The sequence below is a fragment of the Mesoplodon mirus genome, assembly GCF_964341445.2.
Source record: "Mesoplodon mirus genome assembly, chromosome: 13".
NCBI lineage: Eukaryota > Metazoa > Chordata > Mammalia > Artiodactyla > Ziphiidae > Mesoplodon > Mesoplodon mirus.
In genome coordinates, this window is record NC_138989.1 from 10,335,790 (window position 1) to 10,354,476 (window position 18,687).

The following is an 18,687-nucleotide window of genomic DNA, read 5'->3' on the forward strand; positions in this document are numbered from 1 at the left end:
TAAGTGCCCTGGAAATATCACCTATTTTTATTAAGCTGAAAATATGGTTTCCTCCAGGAAGACCTTTCTGATTTCCCTTGAACCTTTCTGTGTTCCCTTAGCCCCCTCCTTATTCCCATGCTGGCCCTCATCACCCTGTGTGGTAATCGCCTCTTTATTTGTCTGTCTCCCTCACTAGACTGGGAGCTCCCAGAAGGTAGGGGCAAGTCAACTTTGGACGTGTGGCCCAGAGCAGCTGGTCCCTCCACCCTGAGAGGGTGAGAGGGCAAAGGGTCATCATGAAACCTTCACTGAATGGATGAGTTCATTGGGGTAAAAATAGTCACCGCAGTCAAGGGGTCAGGTGGGAAGGGAGGCAGTGACTGGCTTGTTAGAATAGAAAAGAAAAGCTCCCAGTTGTCTGCTGCTGCTCGGCAAGTCAAGCTCCAAGTCTCAATCATGACATTTATGGCTGTGCATGACGCAGAGCTCACCTACCACCTCTTCCTCCTCTTCAAATGTTCCATGTCCCTTCCTACCTTGGGAGTTTGTATGTACTTTTCCTGCTGCCTGGAATGTCTTTCCACCTTCTCACCAAACCACCAGCTCCTCTTCATCTGTCAGCGCTCAGCCTTAACCTCACCTCCTGAGAGAGGTCTTCCTGGATTATCCAACCTGCATTAGGACCCCATGGTTTCTCTCTCTCTCCGAGAACCCTGTTCTCTTACTGTATGGCAATGATCATAATTTGTACCTATAAATTTATCAATTCAGTTATTTTGTCTCTGCCCATATTTTCCAGGAGACTACAAGCTCCCTGAGGGCAGGGAACAGGTCCTTCTTGTTCCCTGTTATAACCCCAACTCCCAGCATCTGTGGGTACAGGTAAGTGCCAGATGAATGTCCTTTGAGTGAATGGATATATGTGTGCCCTTACTTCATGAGGATTTCCATCTTGTCCTGTAGACAGAGGCCAGCCTCCTGGGCCACACTGTTAAACTTGGCCCTCATGGCGTTACACACCCCACTCTTGCAGTGGATGATGTCACGGTTGGCACGGCTGTGGACACAGATGAGAGGGGCTTGGGGGACGGAGCCCAGGGGACAGACCTGCGAGGCTGGCCTCCCCGGGCCCCAAGGTGCTCTGCAATCACACCCACCCAGGTTCTCCACCCTCACTGGAGCCTCCTTCAGCACTCCCCCGGAGGTAGGAAAGATAGATCTTCCCGAAAACATCAGGCTGGTGGGTCAGGCCTTATTAAATGAGCCCACAGAGAGACATCTGGTCTCTTCAGCCCAACAAGTGTTAAGTGTGATGGAGCTGGGAGATTCAGGTTCAAACTCCCGTACCACCATCTTTTAGCCGTGTGGCCTTTGGCGAGACATTTCACCTGGCCAGGCTTCAGTCTGTTCCTCTGTAGAATGGGATAGGACCCCTGGCTCATAGGATTGGTTTTGAGGAATAAGCAAGATAATGAATACAGAACGCTTTGCCCAGCGCCAAGCATGAAGCAAGAACTTGTTGCTGTTGTCTGTCTGGTTGCTCAGCATCTTGGCCACGAGCCCCTTGCCCCGGGAGTCCTTTGTCCTTCAGGTGTGTCTATGGCTTCAGGGAACCTGGTGTGCACCGGGTTATTTCTACACCCCTGGGAAGATGGAGAGTTGCCACGGTCCCTCTTGCCTGGCATCTTCCGCTGCCCAGCTGGCCTACCTTTTAGACTTCTTCTGGAGCACCTGGGAGTGGCTGTCTCCACTTGTACTGCTGGATCTGTCACTGAAACACAAAGGTTGGTTTCAAGTTGCCTGGAGCCTTATTTTTCCAGAAAGGGTGACTTCAGGGCCCCCATGACACCTGCTGGCCGCCAGGATTCAGGTGAGGGCGGTGGTTCTAATCGAGGCATCAGAAAGAGAACACGGTGTGCATTTCCCCCGCGTCTTGGCCTTTACTCCTACCGGACACACTGCCTGGACAGTCCTCGTTTCTTCTCTACCTGCTCAAATCCCGCCCTGTCTCCTGGCCTAGAGCATGCTCTGCCTGCTCTGACTCTCCAAGTCCAACTGTGGCCTCTTGCCTCTGCATATTGTTGGGAGGACACATTTTCTGGATCCCAGCTTCATCTGTATAAAATCGGTCTCTCCATCTGGAGGACAGGCTCATTTTGGACCCTCCCATCCTCCTCTCTACCCTTGTCAGCACACTTACCCTGGGGCTGAGTGCAGACCTGCTGAGGGGAGGGTCGAGTCCTCCTGGGCACATTGTCTGTGGTGTTCCCGGCCCCAGGCCGCCTCTTCATTCAAGGCTTCTCTTCTCTAAACTGGACCCTGGTGCTGAGCACCCACTGCACTCAACTTTGGAGGCAGGCAGAGCTGGGTTCAGAGCCCAACGCTGGCACTGCCTTCTCCCAGGCTGTGGATAAGCACCTCTGCTCTGGATCGTCAGTTTCCTCATCTGTGATCAGTCAACTCCTGGTGTCATTTGACCCTTTCTAGGTGGGGCTGGGGTGGTGGTGAATTCCTTAGGCAGCTGCTCCGTCCTGTGGCTTTGCCTGGCTAGGGTCCCTAGATGGGGGTGAAGGTCTCTGCCCCTGCCCATCCCCCCATACCTTCTTCCAGGTCCTCCTCAGTGGCCTGGGCCTTCAGCATCAGTGTCCAGCATCTCCTCTCACACGCTGCCTCCCTTTGTTTCTCTAAACATTTGAGAAACTGACTTGACTGCTTTATCTGTGTGACTCTAGAGGGTAAGACTGTTTTTCTTATCCCTATGATGTGCGGCTAACCCTTCCCTTCCAGCCCTGTGGCAGGCGGGGCTTCTTCAGGCCATTTCCCAGACCACTCCCCATAGGAAAGGGCCCGGCCTTTGCTGCTTCTCCCAGAGGCTCATTGGACTAGACCTAGAGACCTCAGGTCTGGCAGGTGATGGAGCAAGCCCTATCCCACCTTGCTGGGAAGCAGAGCCCTAGTAATAATACCCAGAAGGCCATGTGTTTGGATTCCACCCAGCTGCCCCAACCTCTGCTGCTGAATTTGTTGGGGGAGCAGGCTGGCTTTGACCTTCCTCCTGTAGACGGCTCTCTTCTAGGGCTGATAGTGTAACTTGGCGGGGAGGCAGGAGAGGAAGGAAGCAGTGTTATTAGCTGTGATAAACAAACAAGCAAACAACAACAAAAGACCCTTCTGCCTGTCTCAGTCTCCCCTCTCCTTGGCCCTCCTTGAGTTTCAGCCATACTGGTCTTTGCTCAGTGCCTCTAAGCTTCCTCCTGCCTCAGACCCTTTGCACATGCTATTCCCTCTGCTCAGAACACTATTCCTACTATTCCTTCTAGAGCAGGGACCATAGGCTCTACAGGGGGAAGGGCATAGGAATCACCTGGAGAGATTGCTCAGAATGAGAATGCAGATTCCAGATCCCAGCTTTCCCAGCCATAGGCTAGCTAATTCTTCTTTTTTCCTTCAGGTCTCAGCTTAAATGTCAAACTCAGCCTTGGTTAGAACCCTGGTGCTCAACATTCACCAAATCCTCCATAATCGTCCTTCAGAATGCCTTCCACAGTCATGATTATACAGCTACCTCTGTGGGGTCATTTGATAAATGCATGACTCTTCCATTAGAACAGCAGTTCTCAACCATGAGCAGGATGCAAGGAGTCCATGAATGCGGATGGAAAACAACAGCTTACCTCTTTACCCAGCCTTTCATAGAAATGGAAATCACCATTTTTACACATCACGTTAAAATTGTGGGAGCTATTTTGAAAAATCATTTACACTTGACACTAATCCAAAATTACAGTAGTTATTAGACCTGCTGCTAAGTCTTATTGTATAAGGTATTGCTAAAGAAGCTCATAGACGACTATATATCTCACGTTTGGTTGTAATATTGTAATCGATATTACTACAGATTTCTTTGTAAACCTTTGTCATTTACAGTCTGCATTTGAAAGCATTTTTTTCTGAAAGGAGTCTGTAAGCTTCCTCGGATGGTCAAAGAATCTATGACACAAAAGGAGTTATGACCCCAGACCAGACAGTGGGATCCACCCATGTGGTCAGACTGCTTCTGTCTTGTTTGCTGCTGAATCTCTAAAGAGCTGAGCACAGTTCCTGGCATACAGCGGGGACTGAGGAATATTCTATAGATGAATAAATGAATTGGGGGCAGACCTTTACCTCCCCCATTACAAGTCACCCAAGTAACAAGGGAAAAGGTAGTTCTGTAACATACCCTCCCCGCTTCACCCCTCCACTACTAGAAGATTGTAACTTCATGGTATATGATTATTGGGGAGAAACGGCTGAATACTCACCCCCCCAAGACCTGGGAGTTAAGGAACTTATTTCCAGGGAATAAGGAAGAAGATCCCCCTCCCTGCCCCACTTTCCACAGTCTGGTGAGGGGCATCTCTGCAACGCCACCCATAACTGTGCGGTGCCTCCTGACCCACCTGCTAGGGCCCCAGGCCTTCCTACCTTGATTTGCGGGTGGTCTGCATGTCTTTATGGGCAGAATCACTCTTGTTTTGTCTGAGCATTGACAGGACACTGCAAAGCAAGATGAGTCACTTAATAAGGCGCTGAACAAATGATGCTCCCCAAGGCACTAGATATCTGTGGGAGTATGGAGAGTTCTCCTTCTAGAGCAGGGATCCTAGGCTCTACAGGAGGGCATGAATCACCTGGGAAAATTGCTCAGAACAAGAATGCAGATTCCTGAGCCACACTCCCAGAGATCTGGATACATCAGGCCTGGAGTGGGACCTCAGAAGCTGCATTTAAAACCACACACACACACACACACAGACTTCTGATGCAGGTGTGCAGAGAGCATACTTTGAAAACCTTAGCATTTCCTGGCATACCATGAAATAATGCCTGCTTGAAGTGCCTGTTAAAAAATGTGGTTTCCTCTAAGGAGTCTGATTCAGTGGGTCTAGGATGAAGACCAGAAATTTGTAGTTTTCACAAGCATCCCAGCTGATTCTGACCTTCGGGGACATTTGTAAAATACTGCTAGAGGATTTTAAGAAAAGGTCATCTTCCTAGGTGATGCTATGGTCTGAATATTTATGGCCCCCCAAATTCATCCCAAGAGGATGCTGTTAGGAGGTGGTGGCCTTTAGGAGGTGATTAGATCATGAGGGTGGAACCCTAATGACTGGAATTGAAGCCCTTATAAAACAGACCCTTGAGAACTAGCTGGTTCTTTCTACACGTGAGGACACAGTGAGAAGGCAGCCGTCTATGAGGAAGAGGGTCCCTGCTGGACGCTGACCCGCTGGCACCTCGACCTCAGACTTGCCATCCTCCAGAAACTGTGCGAAATAAATGTCTCTTGTTTACAAGCCACTCAGTTATGGGATTTTTATTATACCAGCCCAAATGCCCTAAGACAGGTGACCAGAGGGCGGTCTGGCCCTTGAGGCTGAGGGCTGGGAGAGAAGGCTTTCAGGGGTTCCTAAAACCCCCAGAATTCTACGTCAGGCTTGATGGGAGCAGACTTGCTGTCTAAAGTGAAATAGGAATCTACATTTTTTAAGTGAGGAGGGCAAAAGAAAATCTGCAGCTTCCCCTGTCTCTGGGCAGCTCCACAGAGAAGCCTTCAGTATTTGCTGCCTTAGCAAGGGATTAGGGAGATTTTTCTCCCGGAGGAATTGCAGAGGATGGGAAATTTCAACAGGTTCCTGTACCATAACCACGGTTATGTTATCATTAAAGTGAATGCAGAGGCCACCTGATGAGCTCTGTGAGAACCAGGTTCTTGTGTGGTTTTGTCTTTGAGGACCTGAAGCAGGTCACTCCTGGCCATCCTTCTCCAGCTATGAGATGGGACCATGGTGCTGGGTACTGGTTAATCAACCTGTCCCAGCGAGTGGCTGCACAGGTTCCATAGGATGCTGTATGTGAAACAAAAGTAACAACCACCACCACCAGTCACCAATTTTTGTTTGCTTACACTACGCTAGGCACATGCTAATATGTTAAATGCATTATCTCACTAAATGCTTCAAATGACTCAGTGATGTAGACATTATGTCTACAACAATAAAAACACTTTACTAGGAAATTATCATTTAATTCTCACTACAGCCCTTTGGGATAGGTTGTTAATGAGCCTCATTTTACAGAATTGGAATCAGGCTCAGAGAGGTGAAGCAACTTGCTCAACAGCACACAGCAATTACATCAACGGAAATGGAGGTTGACCCTAGTCTACTTGGTACCACCGCCAGTGCTTTGATGAAACACAATCTCATGTTACAGATGAGAAAGCTGAGGTTTAGAGAAAGGCTGAGGGACTCGTTCAAAGGCACTAGGTCTTGAACCTATGTCGGTCTGACTCCAAAGCCAGTATTCATGGCGTGAGTTCTTGCAAAGGAAGGAGCCTCTTGGAGCTGATGCTTCATCACTGTCATCTGTCTTTAACGCTGATAAATCAGGCGCAGCGACCGGGGCCTTAAGGGCCAACATTGCCTCTGAGAGGCTTCAACGCCACCCTCCAGAGCCCCGATGTGAGTTGAGACGGCAGCAGCCAATTCATCATTAACAAGCAGAGGCCGGTGCGATGCACGTGAACGTGCTTGGAGAACCGTAATTACGGTAATAACAATAACCAGTAAGTCACAGCCGGCATCTCAGGAGGCTGAAGGCGATGATGAACCTCTCCAGTGCCTCATGTATTCTCAGGAAGTCATCTGCTTACTCTGAGGGGTCCACACTTGGAAAGGGAACTTCGGCTCTAGCCTGAGTGCTCTCTGAGGCTTTTAGAGGTCAGGAGTCTAGTGGACAGGGCTTTCCGCCAGAAGGAGGACACCTCAGGTTCAAGTCTGACTCTCTGAACCAATTACATTGGTTGCCGGCTTGAAACTTCAGAGGATTCTTTTTGTTCCTAGGATAGAAATCAGAATCCTAGAGGTGGCTCCCAAGGTCCCCAGACAGACTTATATCTCTGCCCATCCCATGTGGGAAGCATTTCAGTTCCTTGGAGGTGCTACGCTCCCTTTTGACCATGTTTGCCCATGTGCTGTCTGTAGTATTCACTCCCCTTGCTGGCTCTCCCGGCTGCCCCCCAACGACTTTGGCCGGTGAGCTCTTTTTCATGCTTCATCCAGAATCTCAGCTTAAAGTTTCTTCTTTGGAGGGAACGTCTCTCATCCCCATCCCCATCCCAGACTAGATCAGATGCCCCTATTATGTCCTCTCACAGGTCTGAGCTTTTCTTTCATAACACTTCCCGCAATAATTAGTACGGTTCATCCATATGCATAAATACTCACTAAAGAATGAATGAATCACCTTTGGGTTCCTGGGAAGCAGTGCAGTGGAGTGGATAAGAGAACAGTTTCTGGAACACGGAAGGTCTGGATGCGAGTGGCGGCCTTACCATGCGTTAGCCTCTCTCAGCCTCATGTCCTTATTTGTAAAATAAAGACAACAGTACCTACCTTGGAGGGTTGTTGGAAGAACTCAGGGAGGTGATACACGTGAGCAAAGTACACGGTTTGGCACCTGTCACAGAGGAAATGCTCAACCATTGGGAACTGCTGTCCTTTATGTTATCACTAGGATGCTGACATCCTTTATTTGCCCAGGTGTCAAAAGCACATACCTGGCCGCTTGTTTCTGCATCCCATTTGCCGTCGTGACTGTTCTCTGAGCCTCTTCCCGAACCACCTCCAGGAGCTTCTGCAGATCTGATGGGAACACAAGAGGTCACTGTCTGCAGGGTGCTCATGAGACAGGACTGCGCAGGTCACGGCCCAGCCCCCCAGGCCGATATCGCCTCTGCTTTGACGTACTGGGGAGCCGGAGAAGGATGTGCCTGGGGTCTAGAAGTCTGCGGGCTGTACACGTGCCTCCTCTGCTTCCAACCAGTGACTGGCCATCTCCTTCGGGATGACAGCTGAATTCCTCCCCATGGCCTGTGAGGCCCTGGGGGTCTTGGCTGCTCTTTCTATTTCCTGTTCCACCTCATTCCTCCTGGCCGCAGCCCCCCTCCACCCCGCCCTTCAACATTCTTCTGTAGCCTGAGAGAACTGTTTCCAATTCCAAGAAGAAATCAACTTGTCTGGGAAAACCTTCTCTGATCCCAGAGACCTGAAGTTCCAAACTGGTGATCCACAGGCTGACTCTAGGTCGTAAATGTGTTTGATTTGATTTGATGTAGATGCTCAAACTTTTCAAAACTGGAAGTTTTCACATTACAAATCTGGGCCTCCAGTTTCCCTGGAAAAGACTCTGAGGTGGGGCTCATCCCGTGCTGATGGGGCCCTTTAGACCTTCCAGTGCATCCTCCAGCTCCCCATGGCCCCCCCAACTCCTCACTGCTTTAGTTGACTTGTATATTCATACTTCACATTGTTGCTTTTTACACAATGTAGAGATATCTCTTTGTGCCTGACTATTATGTGTTGACTTGTGTCCTCCCAAAAGATAATGTTCAAGTCCTAATCCTCAGCACCTCAGAATGTGAATTATTCATATTCTTATTTAGAAATAGGGTGGCTACAGGTGTAACTAAGATGAGGTCATACCGGAGTAGGATGGGCCCTCAATCCAGTATGACTGGTGTCCTTGTAATAAGGGGGGAGAGACACAAAGGGAGAAGATGGCCATGTGATGACAGAGGCAGAGACTGGACTGCTGATGTGTCTACAAGCCAAAATGCCAAGGCTTACTAACAACTACCAGAAGCTAGAAAAGGCAAGGAAGGGTTCTTCCATACAGATTTCAGAAGAAGCATAGCCCTGCTGACACCTCGATCTGGAGTCTAACCTCTAGCACAATGAGACAATAAATTCCTATTGTTTTAAGGCAGGAAATGTACTTTGTTAAGGCAGCCCTGGGAATCTAACACATGGACACTCTTAAAAGTTGGAAAATAATATATATTTGGAGTAAGCTAGGTGCTTCAAGAAAAGTGGGAGAGTGGAGGCCCTAAGTGTTTTGTACAAATACAGATGGGCAAGCAGTTGGCACCCTGCTTGTCATACAGGCGTCTCTGTCAATATTTGCTAAATAAATAAGTAAACGACTAACGAGAAAAAAAAAGCAGGAAGGGTTTGGGAGACTATGAGCTAGATTTGGAATATCAATGAAGGAAGACAATGCCAACATGGACACTTCTCACTCTTTAGTAGGTGCCTGCAGTCAGCTCAAGGTCAAGTCTCAAAAGCCATACCTGGAAGGGTGAAGCCAGTGCTTCCCAGGGCCATTTGTGTCCAACCTTGTTTGTGAATGCAGTCACTGGGTGCTAGGGAAAGGGTGCTCCCCTCGGTGACCTGGGAGCCATCTAGGCTGTGATAAACGTCAACATTGAGCCATTTTCCACTCCACCTTCCCATTCTCAAGTACTGATAGTTTGTCTTCCTAGTAACTGGTGGGCATGATTCCATTTGACCTGGATCTGATCTTCATTTTTGTCTTGTCCTGCCCACCTTCCCTACTGCCACGCATCCCAGAATCCTTGGGGTGTGTCCAGAAGCCTATTAATGAGGGAGCTCTGGATGCTTCCTCCACTTTCTTCCCTTCTTTTGGCATGCACCAGCTGACCACTCCCCCACTCCTGCCCCTACCCGGAAGCAAACCAGCCTAGTGGGTGGATACCAGCAAATGAGCCCAATGACCTGGCACATGGGGCAGCTCTCCTAGAGAATCCCCTGTAAGGCTGCATATGCCATTTAATGCACCAAAGGTTTTTTTCTGCTTGCCAATAATACCTCTGGGCAGGAACGGTGCCCACCAACATCAAGCTCCACCCATCACATAGCTGAGGTTGGGTATGTATGAACTAGAACAAAGCCTTGGGACTGTGAGGCCCATGTTTACCCACCAAGGCCCATATCTACCCACCAAGGCCCATGTCTACTCTCCAAAGGAGAGATTTGTTTGGAAAAGGTGCTGGTGCCATAAAATAGTCTCCCTGAGGAAGACAGTCTTGTGATGGAAAGTCCACACTCAGAGGAACCTGCTTAGTTCTCAGTCCCCAGGGCTACGGGGACACCATTGCCCAACACTCAGAGATAACAGCATCCTCTGTTTCAGATGCCAAATCACACCCCTAAAGGAAAAATTCTAACTCCCTTCCTCCATTGTCCATCCCCGGCCTGTCTTAAGAATCCCCCTCGAGAGCAACTATACCCACTTCTTCCTCTCTGTTGGGGGAAAAGAGAGGAAGTCCTTTTGTTGTATGGGGTTGTTTTGGTGGCGGAGTGGGGGGAACAGTAGAAGGCACAGGACCCCTCTTTCTGAGTCACTATTTAAGTGAGTTTCTCCCCTAACAGTTCCAAGACTGGAAGATTCAAGACTGGCAGAAGGAATGGTCTGGGCTTTGGTTCCTCCGGAATCCCTTGGCCATGGATTTGGGAAGGGACCATTCCACAGAGAGGCCATGGCCTGCTGTCCCCAGTGATCTGTGTCCACAAAGACCTCATTATGCAGCCAGCCCTGGACATTAAACCTTGGTCAGATGGTGTATCTCTTAGAATAGGATTCATGGATTCAGAATCAGTTTGAGGAGGTTTTAGAAGGCAATCAAAGTCTGGGAAATTAATCTACTTTTGTGAAGGCTCTGACAAATGCAATGGAGGTTAAGGTATAAATAGAGGAAAAGGGTGAGGAGGCTGAGGGAGAAGGACTTTCTCTCCTGGATGTTGGTCTGTGGTGGGAATGCATCTCCCAGCCATTGCTGTGCACCTGCCATGTGCCAGGTAGAAGGTGAGTAAGACATTGTTCCACACCTGAAGGGAGCTCACACTCCTTTCTCCTTTCTTTAGTAACAGAAATATATGAATGCATATGTACTTGTGTGTGTGTGTGTATATATACTTTTGTGTCTGTGTGTATGAGGGAAGTATTAGCTCAATTTCCCAACATCCTTTGTAGCTAGGTGTGCCCCTGTGACTAAATTCTGGGCCATGAGGTTTTAGGAGAAATACTGTATGAAGCTTCTGAGAAGACTGCTTAAACTCAGCTGGAAGTGAGCACTTCTCTACTTCACCTACTTCCTTCTGCTTCCCTCGTAGGATGTGACTCTGATGACTGGCATTCCAGCAGCCATTTTGGACCATGAAGTGATCCGTGGTGGAGAAGAAAGATAGAAGGAAGTAGGATCCCTGATGATCTTCTGGAACCACCCTATCTCTAATCTGTAAGAAAAATTAATTTTTATCTTTTTTAAGCTACTATTTTTCAGGTCTCTGTACCTAGCCAAAAGAAGTTCCTACCTGTTACAGTGAGATGTAGTTGTAAATTAAAATTGAGTACTTAATACAAGCAAATACAAAATACTAAGAGAATTGAGAGAAGGGGAGTCAGGGAAAACTTTACAGGGGAGGGAATATTTGAGCTGGGTCTTAAAGGTTGAATAGGAGTCCATTCGACTGAAGGGTTGAAGGTGAAAGGGCACCACAGACAGAGGAGGGCATGAAAGAAGATGCATTGTTTAGGAGGAGAGGGATTTTTGGTGAGGCTGGAGCACCTGGTACAAGGTGTGACATGGCAAGAGGTGAGCCCATTATAGGCAGCCTGGGACAAGATCAGATGCAGTGTCTTAGAGGCAACGGGGGGGTCACTGAAAGATATTAAGCTGGGAAGCACTACGTTAAGTTTTTAATTTAGAAGGTTCCTTCTGGTTCAACACAGAGAAGCATCTGCAGGCAAGGGAGGGTAAGACAAGAAGCAGGGGAGTTAATTAGGAGGCTGCTACGGTCATCCAGATGAGAGGTGATGAAAACTGGACCAGGGCTCCCCAACCTAGGTGCCTACAGGGAGCAGATACCACAGCTGAGTGACAAGAGCTAGTGTAAGAAAAATCAGGCTGCTCTCTTGGTCTTTCGTTTCCCACTTTTTCTAGAGACTTGGGTAAGGCAGAGAAATTAAGTGTGACATGAGAGCCAGACTGCCTGGTTTCAAACTCTGGCTTCATCACTTATTGGATGTGTGACTTTGGGCACATAATTTAACCTCTCTGTGCCCCAATTTCCTCATCTGCAAAATAGGCATAAAAAGTTGTTGTGAGGATTAAATGAATATGCATATCTGTGTATATTCACATACACACACGTGCACACACACACACACACACACACTCACATATACAGTGCCTGACACGTAAAAGTCCTCTTAGGGTTAGTTATTGTATCATCATCATTATCATTCTAAGACAAACAAGAGGGCAAAGGAGATGATAAATGGGGCATGCACTTGGCCAACTGGGAGCAATGGAATGATTGGGAATAACAGGGAGTGGTGGGGACTGTGGAAAACTAGAGAGCACATGCCCCACCTAAGAAGGGTAGCTCCAGGTGACTGGTCATGCAGGGTTGCAGGCCCACTGTTGCCACAGAGGATAACTTTTTGTAAATCAGAATTTTGACGTCCAATCTCTCAATCTTAAAAAGTCACTCCTACTTTTTTTTTTTAAACAAAGCCTTGTGTGGTAAACAAAACACAGTCTACAGGAACCAGCCCATGTGCCCCAGTTTTCTATCTCTAAACTAAGATAAAAGCAATAGGAATGAAGAGGGTAGGGTTCAAAAGAGCTTTGGGAGATGGCACGGATTGGGGCAGGCAACTGGTTAGACTGGGAGTAGGAGTAGGGTGGCCGTTAGGGAAGGGTCTGTGGTGTCTCGGGGGCCTGGAGAGAGGGCACTATTCTCCCTTCCCCTCACTGCCAAGTCTCTTCCACCTCTGATCCTTCCTTCCTTCAGTTCTCAGGTTGCCACTGGGAGAACCGTACGTGAACTCTGCGACTGAGGCACTTCTTGTAGCTGGGGACTCTTCTCTGCTTGTCTTACTTGAGAGCAAGGTTTTCAGAATTAAGAGACACAGCGTGGACACGACATTAATAACCACACACAGACCTTTGAAAAGAAAACCAGGTCTTCTTACCCCTACACTTGCAACCTTCCAGAGCCTTCCTCTTGCACTTGGAATAATTCTGAAGTCCTTACCTTGCTCTACAAAGGCCACGCATGCTCTCACCCTTGCATCCCTCCCCAGCTTCGTGTCTTCAGAAACTCAAATGTCAGAGCTGAGAGAGGCTTTCCTTGACCACCCTGTCTAACCTAGCTCCATTCCCACCAATAGTCTCTCTCTAGCCTGAATCTTGTTTTATTATCTTCCGATCATGTATTATCTGCAATTGGCTTGCTACTTATGGCTTTCTTGTTTATGTCTGCTTTTTCCTTGTAAAATATAAGCTTGCGAGGGCAGGTACTGTCCTCCTCGGTTCCAGGAACACAGTAGCTGCTCAATAAATACATTTTGAATGAAAGAAGATTCAAGAAAACCAGAAGAGTCACACATCTGATGATGGTTTATCTCAGTTCCTCTCCATCTGCGATAATACTTCTGTTCCGCAAACAGCTTTTCAGGGCTTAGAACTTTTCTTGGTCTCCTGTTAACAAGGGGGATGGTGGGAAATTTTCTCACTGGCCATCATTACTATGAGTCCTGACCACTTACTGAACTTTTGCACTTTTGCCCATTTCTGGCTTTGATAATCGGGGCCCTAATCAGGCTTTCTGGTTTACCTTGACCTTTTTCTCAACCTCCTTGTATCTGTACTAAACCTGGTCCAGCTTTGGTTGCTATGGGCATTCTAGATTCTGTGAAGGAACACTGGCTGAGCAGGCAGGCCTCAGCTTAGGTGGCACTGAGGGGACAAAGCATGTGGGGATATGGCAGAGAAGGTGTTTCATGCACCAGAGTCAATAGCCTGCCTCTTTCACGCCCCTTTCTCTTTCTTTCTTCTGCCTTCTCCATCTTTCTGCATAAATCCTTTCTTTTCTTGTCTCCTTTTACTATACAAGCTCAAGCCAGAAAGTCCTGAAAATGAATTTTTTACATGACTATGGAATCCAGTCACAGTTCTATCTGGTGGAGGTCCACAGGCTCCCCCTAAAAGAGTGTGGAAAAAAATGTATGTGTGTGTGCTTGAATTCTTTTCCTAAAGAGAGGCCCATAGTTTCCAACAGATTTTCTAAAGAACCTGTGGCCCCCAAATTGTGAACCATTGAAAAGGCTTTTGCTTCAGAGTGGGGAGTCACAGAGTGATACAACTTCCCTATATAAAATATCCAGAAAAGTCAAATTTCCAGAGACAGAAAGTAGATTTGTGGTGGGAAAGGAGAGGGACTGCCAATGGACATGAGGTTTTCTTTGGGGTTGACTGAAATCTTCTAAAATTAGATGGTGCTGTTGGTTATACAACTCTATAAATTTACAAAAAATCGTTGACGCGCACACTTAAAACAAGCGAATTTTATGGTATGCAAATTATACCTCAATAAAGCTGTTAAAAAAAAAGTAGGCACCGAATTTCAAAAACATAGTATGAAAAAATGTAAAATATCTTATCAATATTTTTTATATGATTACATGTCGAAATGACAATATCTTATAAATTGGGCTAAGTAAAATATACTATTAAAATTTTTAAAAAGAGCAATTGATGACCATGGGCTGTCTCCCAAGCAGAAATGGTTCAGAGTAACCCAAGTCAGAGTATATTTCTGCTTTCCACTGAGGGAAAGCAAAGGGGTCCATGGACATTGAACAGGGCTAGGAGAGCCGTGCGTCTCCTCTACCTGAGTGGGGTGAAGGTGGAGCACACGGGGCTCTTGATCTCTGGCTTCAGGGCAGAGTCAGGGAAGACTGGTCAGATCTAAGGTAGGACTTACCGACACGGAGAGGTTCTTCTTCAGGCTTGGCCGGAGACGATGCATTGTCCTCAACATCCTTGCTGCCTGTTGCCTGGGTGACCACACTCTGGGGCTCGTCTGAGCCCGGGTTCACGGAGACCATGCTACTCTGGGGGGACGACCCTCCACTTGTCCGAGACAGACTGAGGGTGGAGCCTCGCCGGCTTGGTTTGCGGCTGGTGATGCGTGCTACAGGAACCTTGAATCTCTTAGTCTGAAGGAAAGAGAAAATAAAGAGGGAGTTTAGAAAGGAAGGAAGGAGGGGAAGCACGGAGGAAAAGAGGAAGGGAGGAAGGAGAGTAGGAAAGAAAAAAAGCGAAAACCTGGCTCTGAACGTGAATTCCTTTCGGCTCTTTCCAAACACCATGAGACATATCCTGGGTCTGGAAAGACCTTCTGTCACAAATCAAGATCATTTATACATGTGTTTACTGGAAGTGAGTTTGATGGGACTTATTCTACTCAGTGAGTGCAATGGTGGCCCAAGTAGTCACCACAGGAAGCCAAACATGTATTCCAATGATGTTGCCACGGATGACAACGGTTTTTTACTTTTCTTTTGTAATAATCATCAGAGTTGATTTTTAAACTGGGGGAGGATGGCTCTAATTTCTTTAGCTGCATCTTGGTTTCGACCCCCACTTCTATGTATCAACACTTTTGTTCACCAAATGACACCTGGGGCTCAAAGAATAAAGATTTAGGTTCACTGGGGTTTTCTGAAGAATACAAGATGGAGAAAACTCTATGCTTGGCATTCAGGAGGTGGAGGTGAGGGAGGCAGATTTGTCTGATGAAGGGGCACTCTTGGGGGGAGGGGGGAGGAGCCATGAAGGAGGTGGGTGGGAAGACCTAGATGACAAGTCCTGGGAGGTAAAAGGGGGTGGGTAGGGAAAGTCCTGCGAGAAGAATGGGGATTTTTGGAAGGAAAGAGTGGACAGGTTACAGGAATGGGTGCGTGTCAGTGTGTGTGTGTGCGCATGCGTGCACGCACACACACCCTCTTGCATGACTGGTGTCACTTCAGGACGTACTGTGTGGGCTTATGTCTTCATTTCATTCATGCTCCGTGTCTTAGGCTTCCCAACCTGCCCTAAGTTGTTCAGCTGCTCCAGGATAAGAGCTCAGTGAGGGTCTGGGCGACAGTTCACACTCCATTAGAACAGAAACAATTTCACTTGAGAACATTTGAAATGAAAGCCCTTGGAGGGCAGTCCAAGGTCTTCTTTGGATGAAACTCATAGCGTGTGATACCCTAGGGAAGAAGATAAGGAGAAGAGGCAGCACTGAAGCCCGCACAACATTTAATAAACATCTAACAGAGCGGAGAGAATTGTTTTCAGCAGGACTCACCTCAGGGAGTCCACTGTGTGTGATCAGAAGTAACGTTTTGATTGGCCACCTCACGGGGCCCTGAGTGTAGGTGAACCTCCCTGCTCCGGAAGAGCGGAGGCATTTCTTGCTCGCCCAGGGCAAGGGGAGGGTGGGGGAAGGGAGACGCACAGGGCGAGGGGAGGGTGGGGGAAGAGAGACGGAAGAAGGTTGTGGGGCTTCAGATGTGGTATCTTCCTGGGAACGCCACCTCCCCCAACGTATTCAGTGAAATTCTACACAAGTGATGGAACGCTTCAGCATGTGAGAGCCTGGGGAACTGGAGTTCAAACTGGGTTTAACCGGATCTCCATGGGAGTTACACAATGACTGTGATAAAGAAAAAGCAAATGACAAGAGTTGGCACGTTCTTCCCTTTGATAAATTAGGGGCTTGATGCAATGTCCCCTTTGTCCTGGCATCGCAACTGGACAAGAGCTTGCCAGACAGACAGCCCCTCTGCTCTCTGCCCCCACAGGGAGAGAGAATGTCAGCGCTCAGGGATAATACCTGTAGAAGGCAACTCTTCCTGTCTCACCTGGCATGACATGAATTCTTGACTCTGGAAACCACACTCTTTACATCAATGTCATTTTTGAAGGCTGGACAGATTGTGTCTCCAGGGCAGCCTGGAGTCTTGCAATGAGCACCAGACTCAGAGCCAGGGGACCTCAAGGGGGCCCTGATCAAGTCACTCTCCCTTGCTTCCATCCCCTCGTCTACACAACAGTGAGGATGGGCTGGGATGATCTCAGAAGAGCTTTCCATACCCAGAGTTCTGTGTGCATCTTCCTTGCATTAGGATTTCATCCTGTGCTCCTAAAGTTACCATTAATTAAAAGTCAATTAAAAGCCACAGACAGGAAATCCAGAGTGAAGGGCTGACACTTCTCATTAATTGAGAGTGGCAGAAAAATAAAATGTGGGGGGAAGATGTGACAGGCGGTTTCAGCATCCTGCTTGCCCTTTATTGCACTGACTCTCCCTGAATTGACTTAAATCCCCAAATGCTTCTTGTCTATGTTTCGTATTTCACTCAGGAGTGGTATTAACTGGCTGCCATGTTGCACCTTAGGAGGGACTGCTTTTTGACAGCAAAGGAAAAGATTTCCCTGAATGATTCCTTATACTTTCTTAGAAGCAGGCGTTTCAAACTGGTGGCCCATGGGGAGACATGTTCAGCTGCCCAGAATTCTACAGATTAGGGATATCTTTATATAAGAACTGAGGTTACTGGTCTCTCTTGAAAATGATAAGCCCTGGGTCCCATTTTCACATGGCGAGATGAGTAGAACAAAGCAGAGGTTCTTCCCTTTAGCTGTGCAGAACTCCTGTTTGCCACAGACCTCACCACTCCCTACTGTGTGTCACCCAGCCTGATTTTTTCATTTATGCCATTTGTCCGTCTCTTAATGATCACTGCCTTGGCACTAACAAGCTCCACACATACAGAAGACTATCAGTTGCTGTAGAAGTTGACTGGAGCCTCTCTTTCAAAGTCCTTAATTTACAGGTGAAGAAACTGAGGTCAGGAGAGAGGAAAGGACTTCTCCAATGCCATGCAGTGAACAGAGTCACAGTGGCTAAACTAGGTCTCCTGATTCCTGATTCAGTGCTCCCTCATCCTCAGAACGGACCACACTGCAGCCCAGAGTTTGATCTACAAACTCGCCCGGGGGGGTGGGGTGGGGGAGGATTTCAATTCAGTGAGAGTTCAAGTGCAGTGATTCACTCTTCCTTCCTCCAACTGTAGTTGTGACTATTCCTGAAGGACATTTTTTTTTTAAAGGTTTGTGGCTCCTGCTCCTTTTTCTGTGCATCTCTGGAGACAGATACACACGATATCTCCATAGCAACTTTCTGTGATAAAAACAAAGGCTCTCCTTCTCAGGGCACTTAGAAGTGCCCTGATGCAACAGCAAGAAAACGGTGAAACTTCATGAGGGGCAATGATGATCATACCGGGGAGAACATGCTTTTGAAGAGCTCCGTGGTTTAATAAACAGGGTTTAGTAAACAGATCCAGGATTAACTCTTGGCTCGCCACTGCCCAGCTGTGTGGCCTCATGCAAATCACTTAACCTCTTTGAGCCCTAACTTTCTGCTCTCCTACCTGGAAATAAGAATAGTGCCCCCATGGGGTTATTAGGAGGACAGGACTGGCTAACACACCTAAAGAGCTTCCTTAGCACAGAACCTGGCCCACTGTGATTCTGTTCAAGATTGGCTTCTAAAAATTATATAACCACAATAATGCTCAGCATTTTCACATTTTCAAAGTTAGATTGCATACTGCTTCCTGGGGTTCTTTACTAATGTAAAATAGCTAGTGGGAAGCAGCCGCATAGCACAAGGAGATCAGCTTGGTGGTTTGTGATCACCTAGAGGGGTGGGATAGGGAGGGTGGGAGGGAGGGAGACACAAGAGGGAAGAGATATGGGGACATACGTATATGTATAACTGATTCACTTTGTTATAAAGCAGAAACTAACAACAACAACAAAAAGGAAGTGAGCAGAAACCAGCATTATATCCATTTTGCGGGTTGGAGCACAGGTTCAGCAAAAATCTCATTGTGTGTTCCCTCAACTGCCTTTAGCTCTCTACTCTTGCCATGATTATTATTATGGTGCTT

The 18,687-nt window shown here is 47.6% G+C and overlaps 1 protein-coding gene across 2 annotated transcripts in view; it reads right to left on the bottom strand.

Annotated features, from left to right (window-relative positions):
- CCDC60 (coiled-coil domain containing 60) overlaps nucleotides 1–18,687 on the bottom strand; it is a 262,580-nt gene that overhangs the window by 5,319 nt on the left and 238,574 nt on the right. For both annotated transcript variants that reach the window (XM_082640818.1, XM_082640819.1), the window contains 5 exons: nucleotides 14,661–14,895; nucleotides 7,586–7,670; nucleotides 4,450–4,521; nucleotides 1,691–1,753; nucleotides 917–1,039 (listed from right to left, as the gene is read on the bottom strand). In XM_082640818.1, coding sequence (XP_082496944.1) covers nucleotides 917–1,039; nucleotides 1,691–1,753; nucleotides 4,450–4,521; nucleotides 7,586–7,670; nucleotides 14,661–14,895 — 578 coding nt within the window. The remainder of the gene's footprint in view (nucleotides 1–916; nucleotides 1,040–1,690; nucleotides 1,754–4,449; nucleotides 4,522–7,585; nucleotides 7,671–14,660; nucleotides 14,896–18,687) is intronic.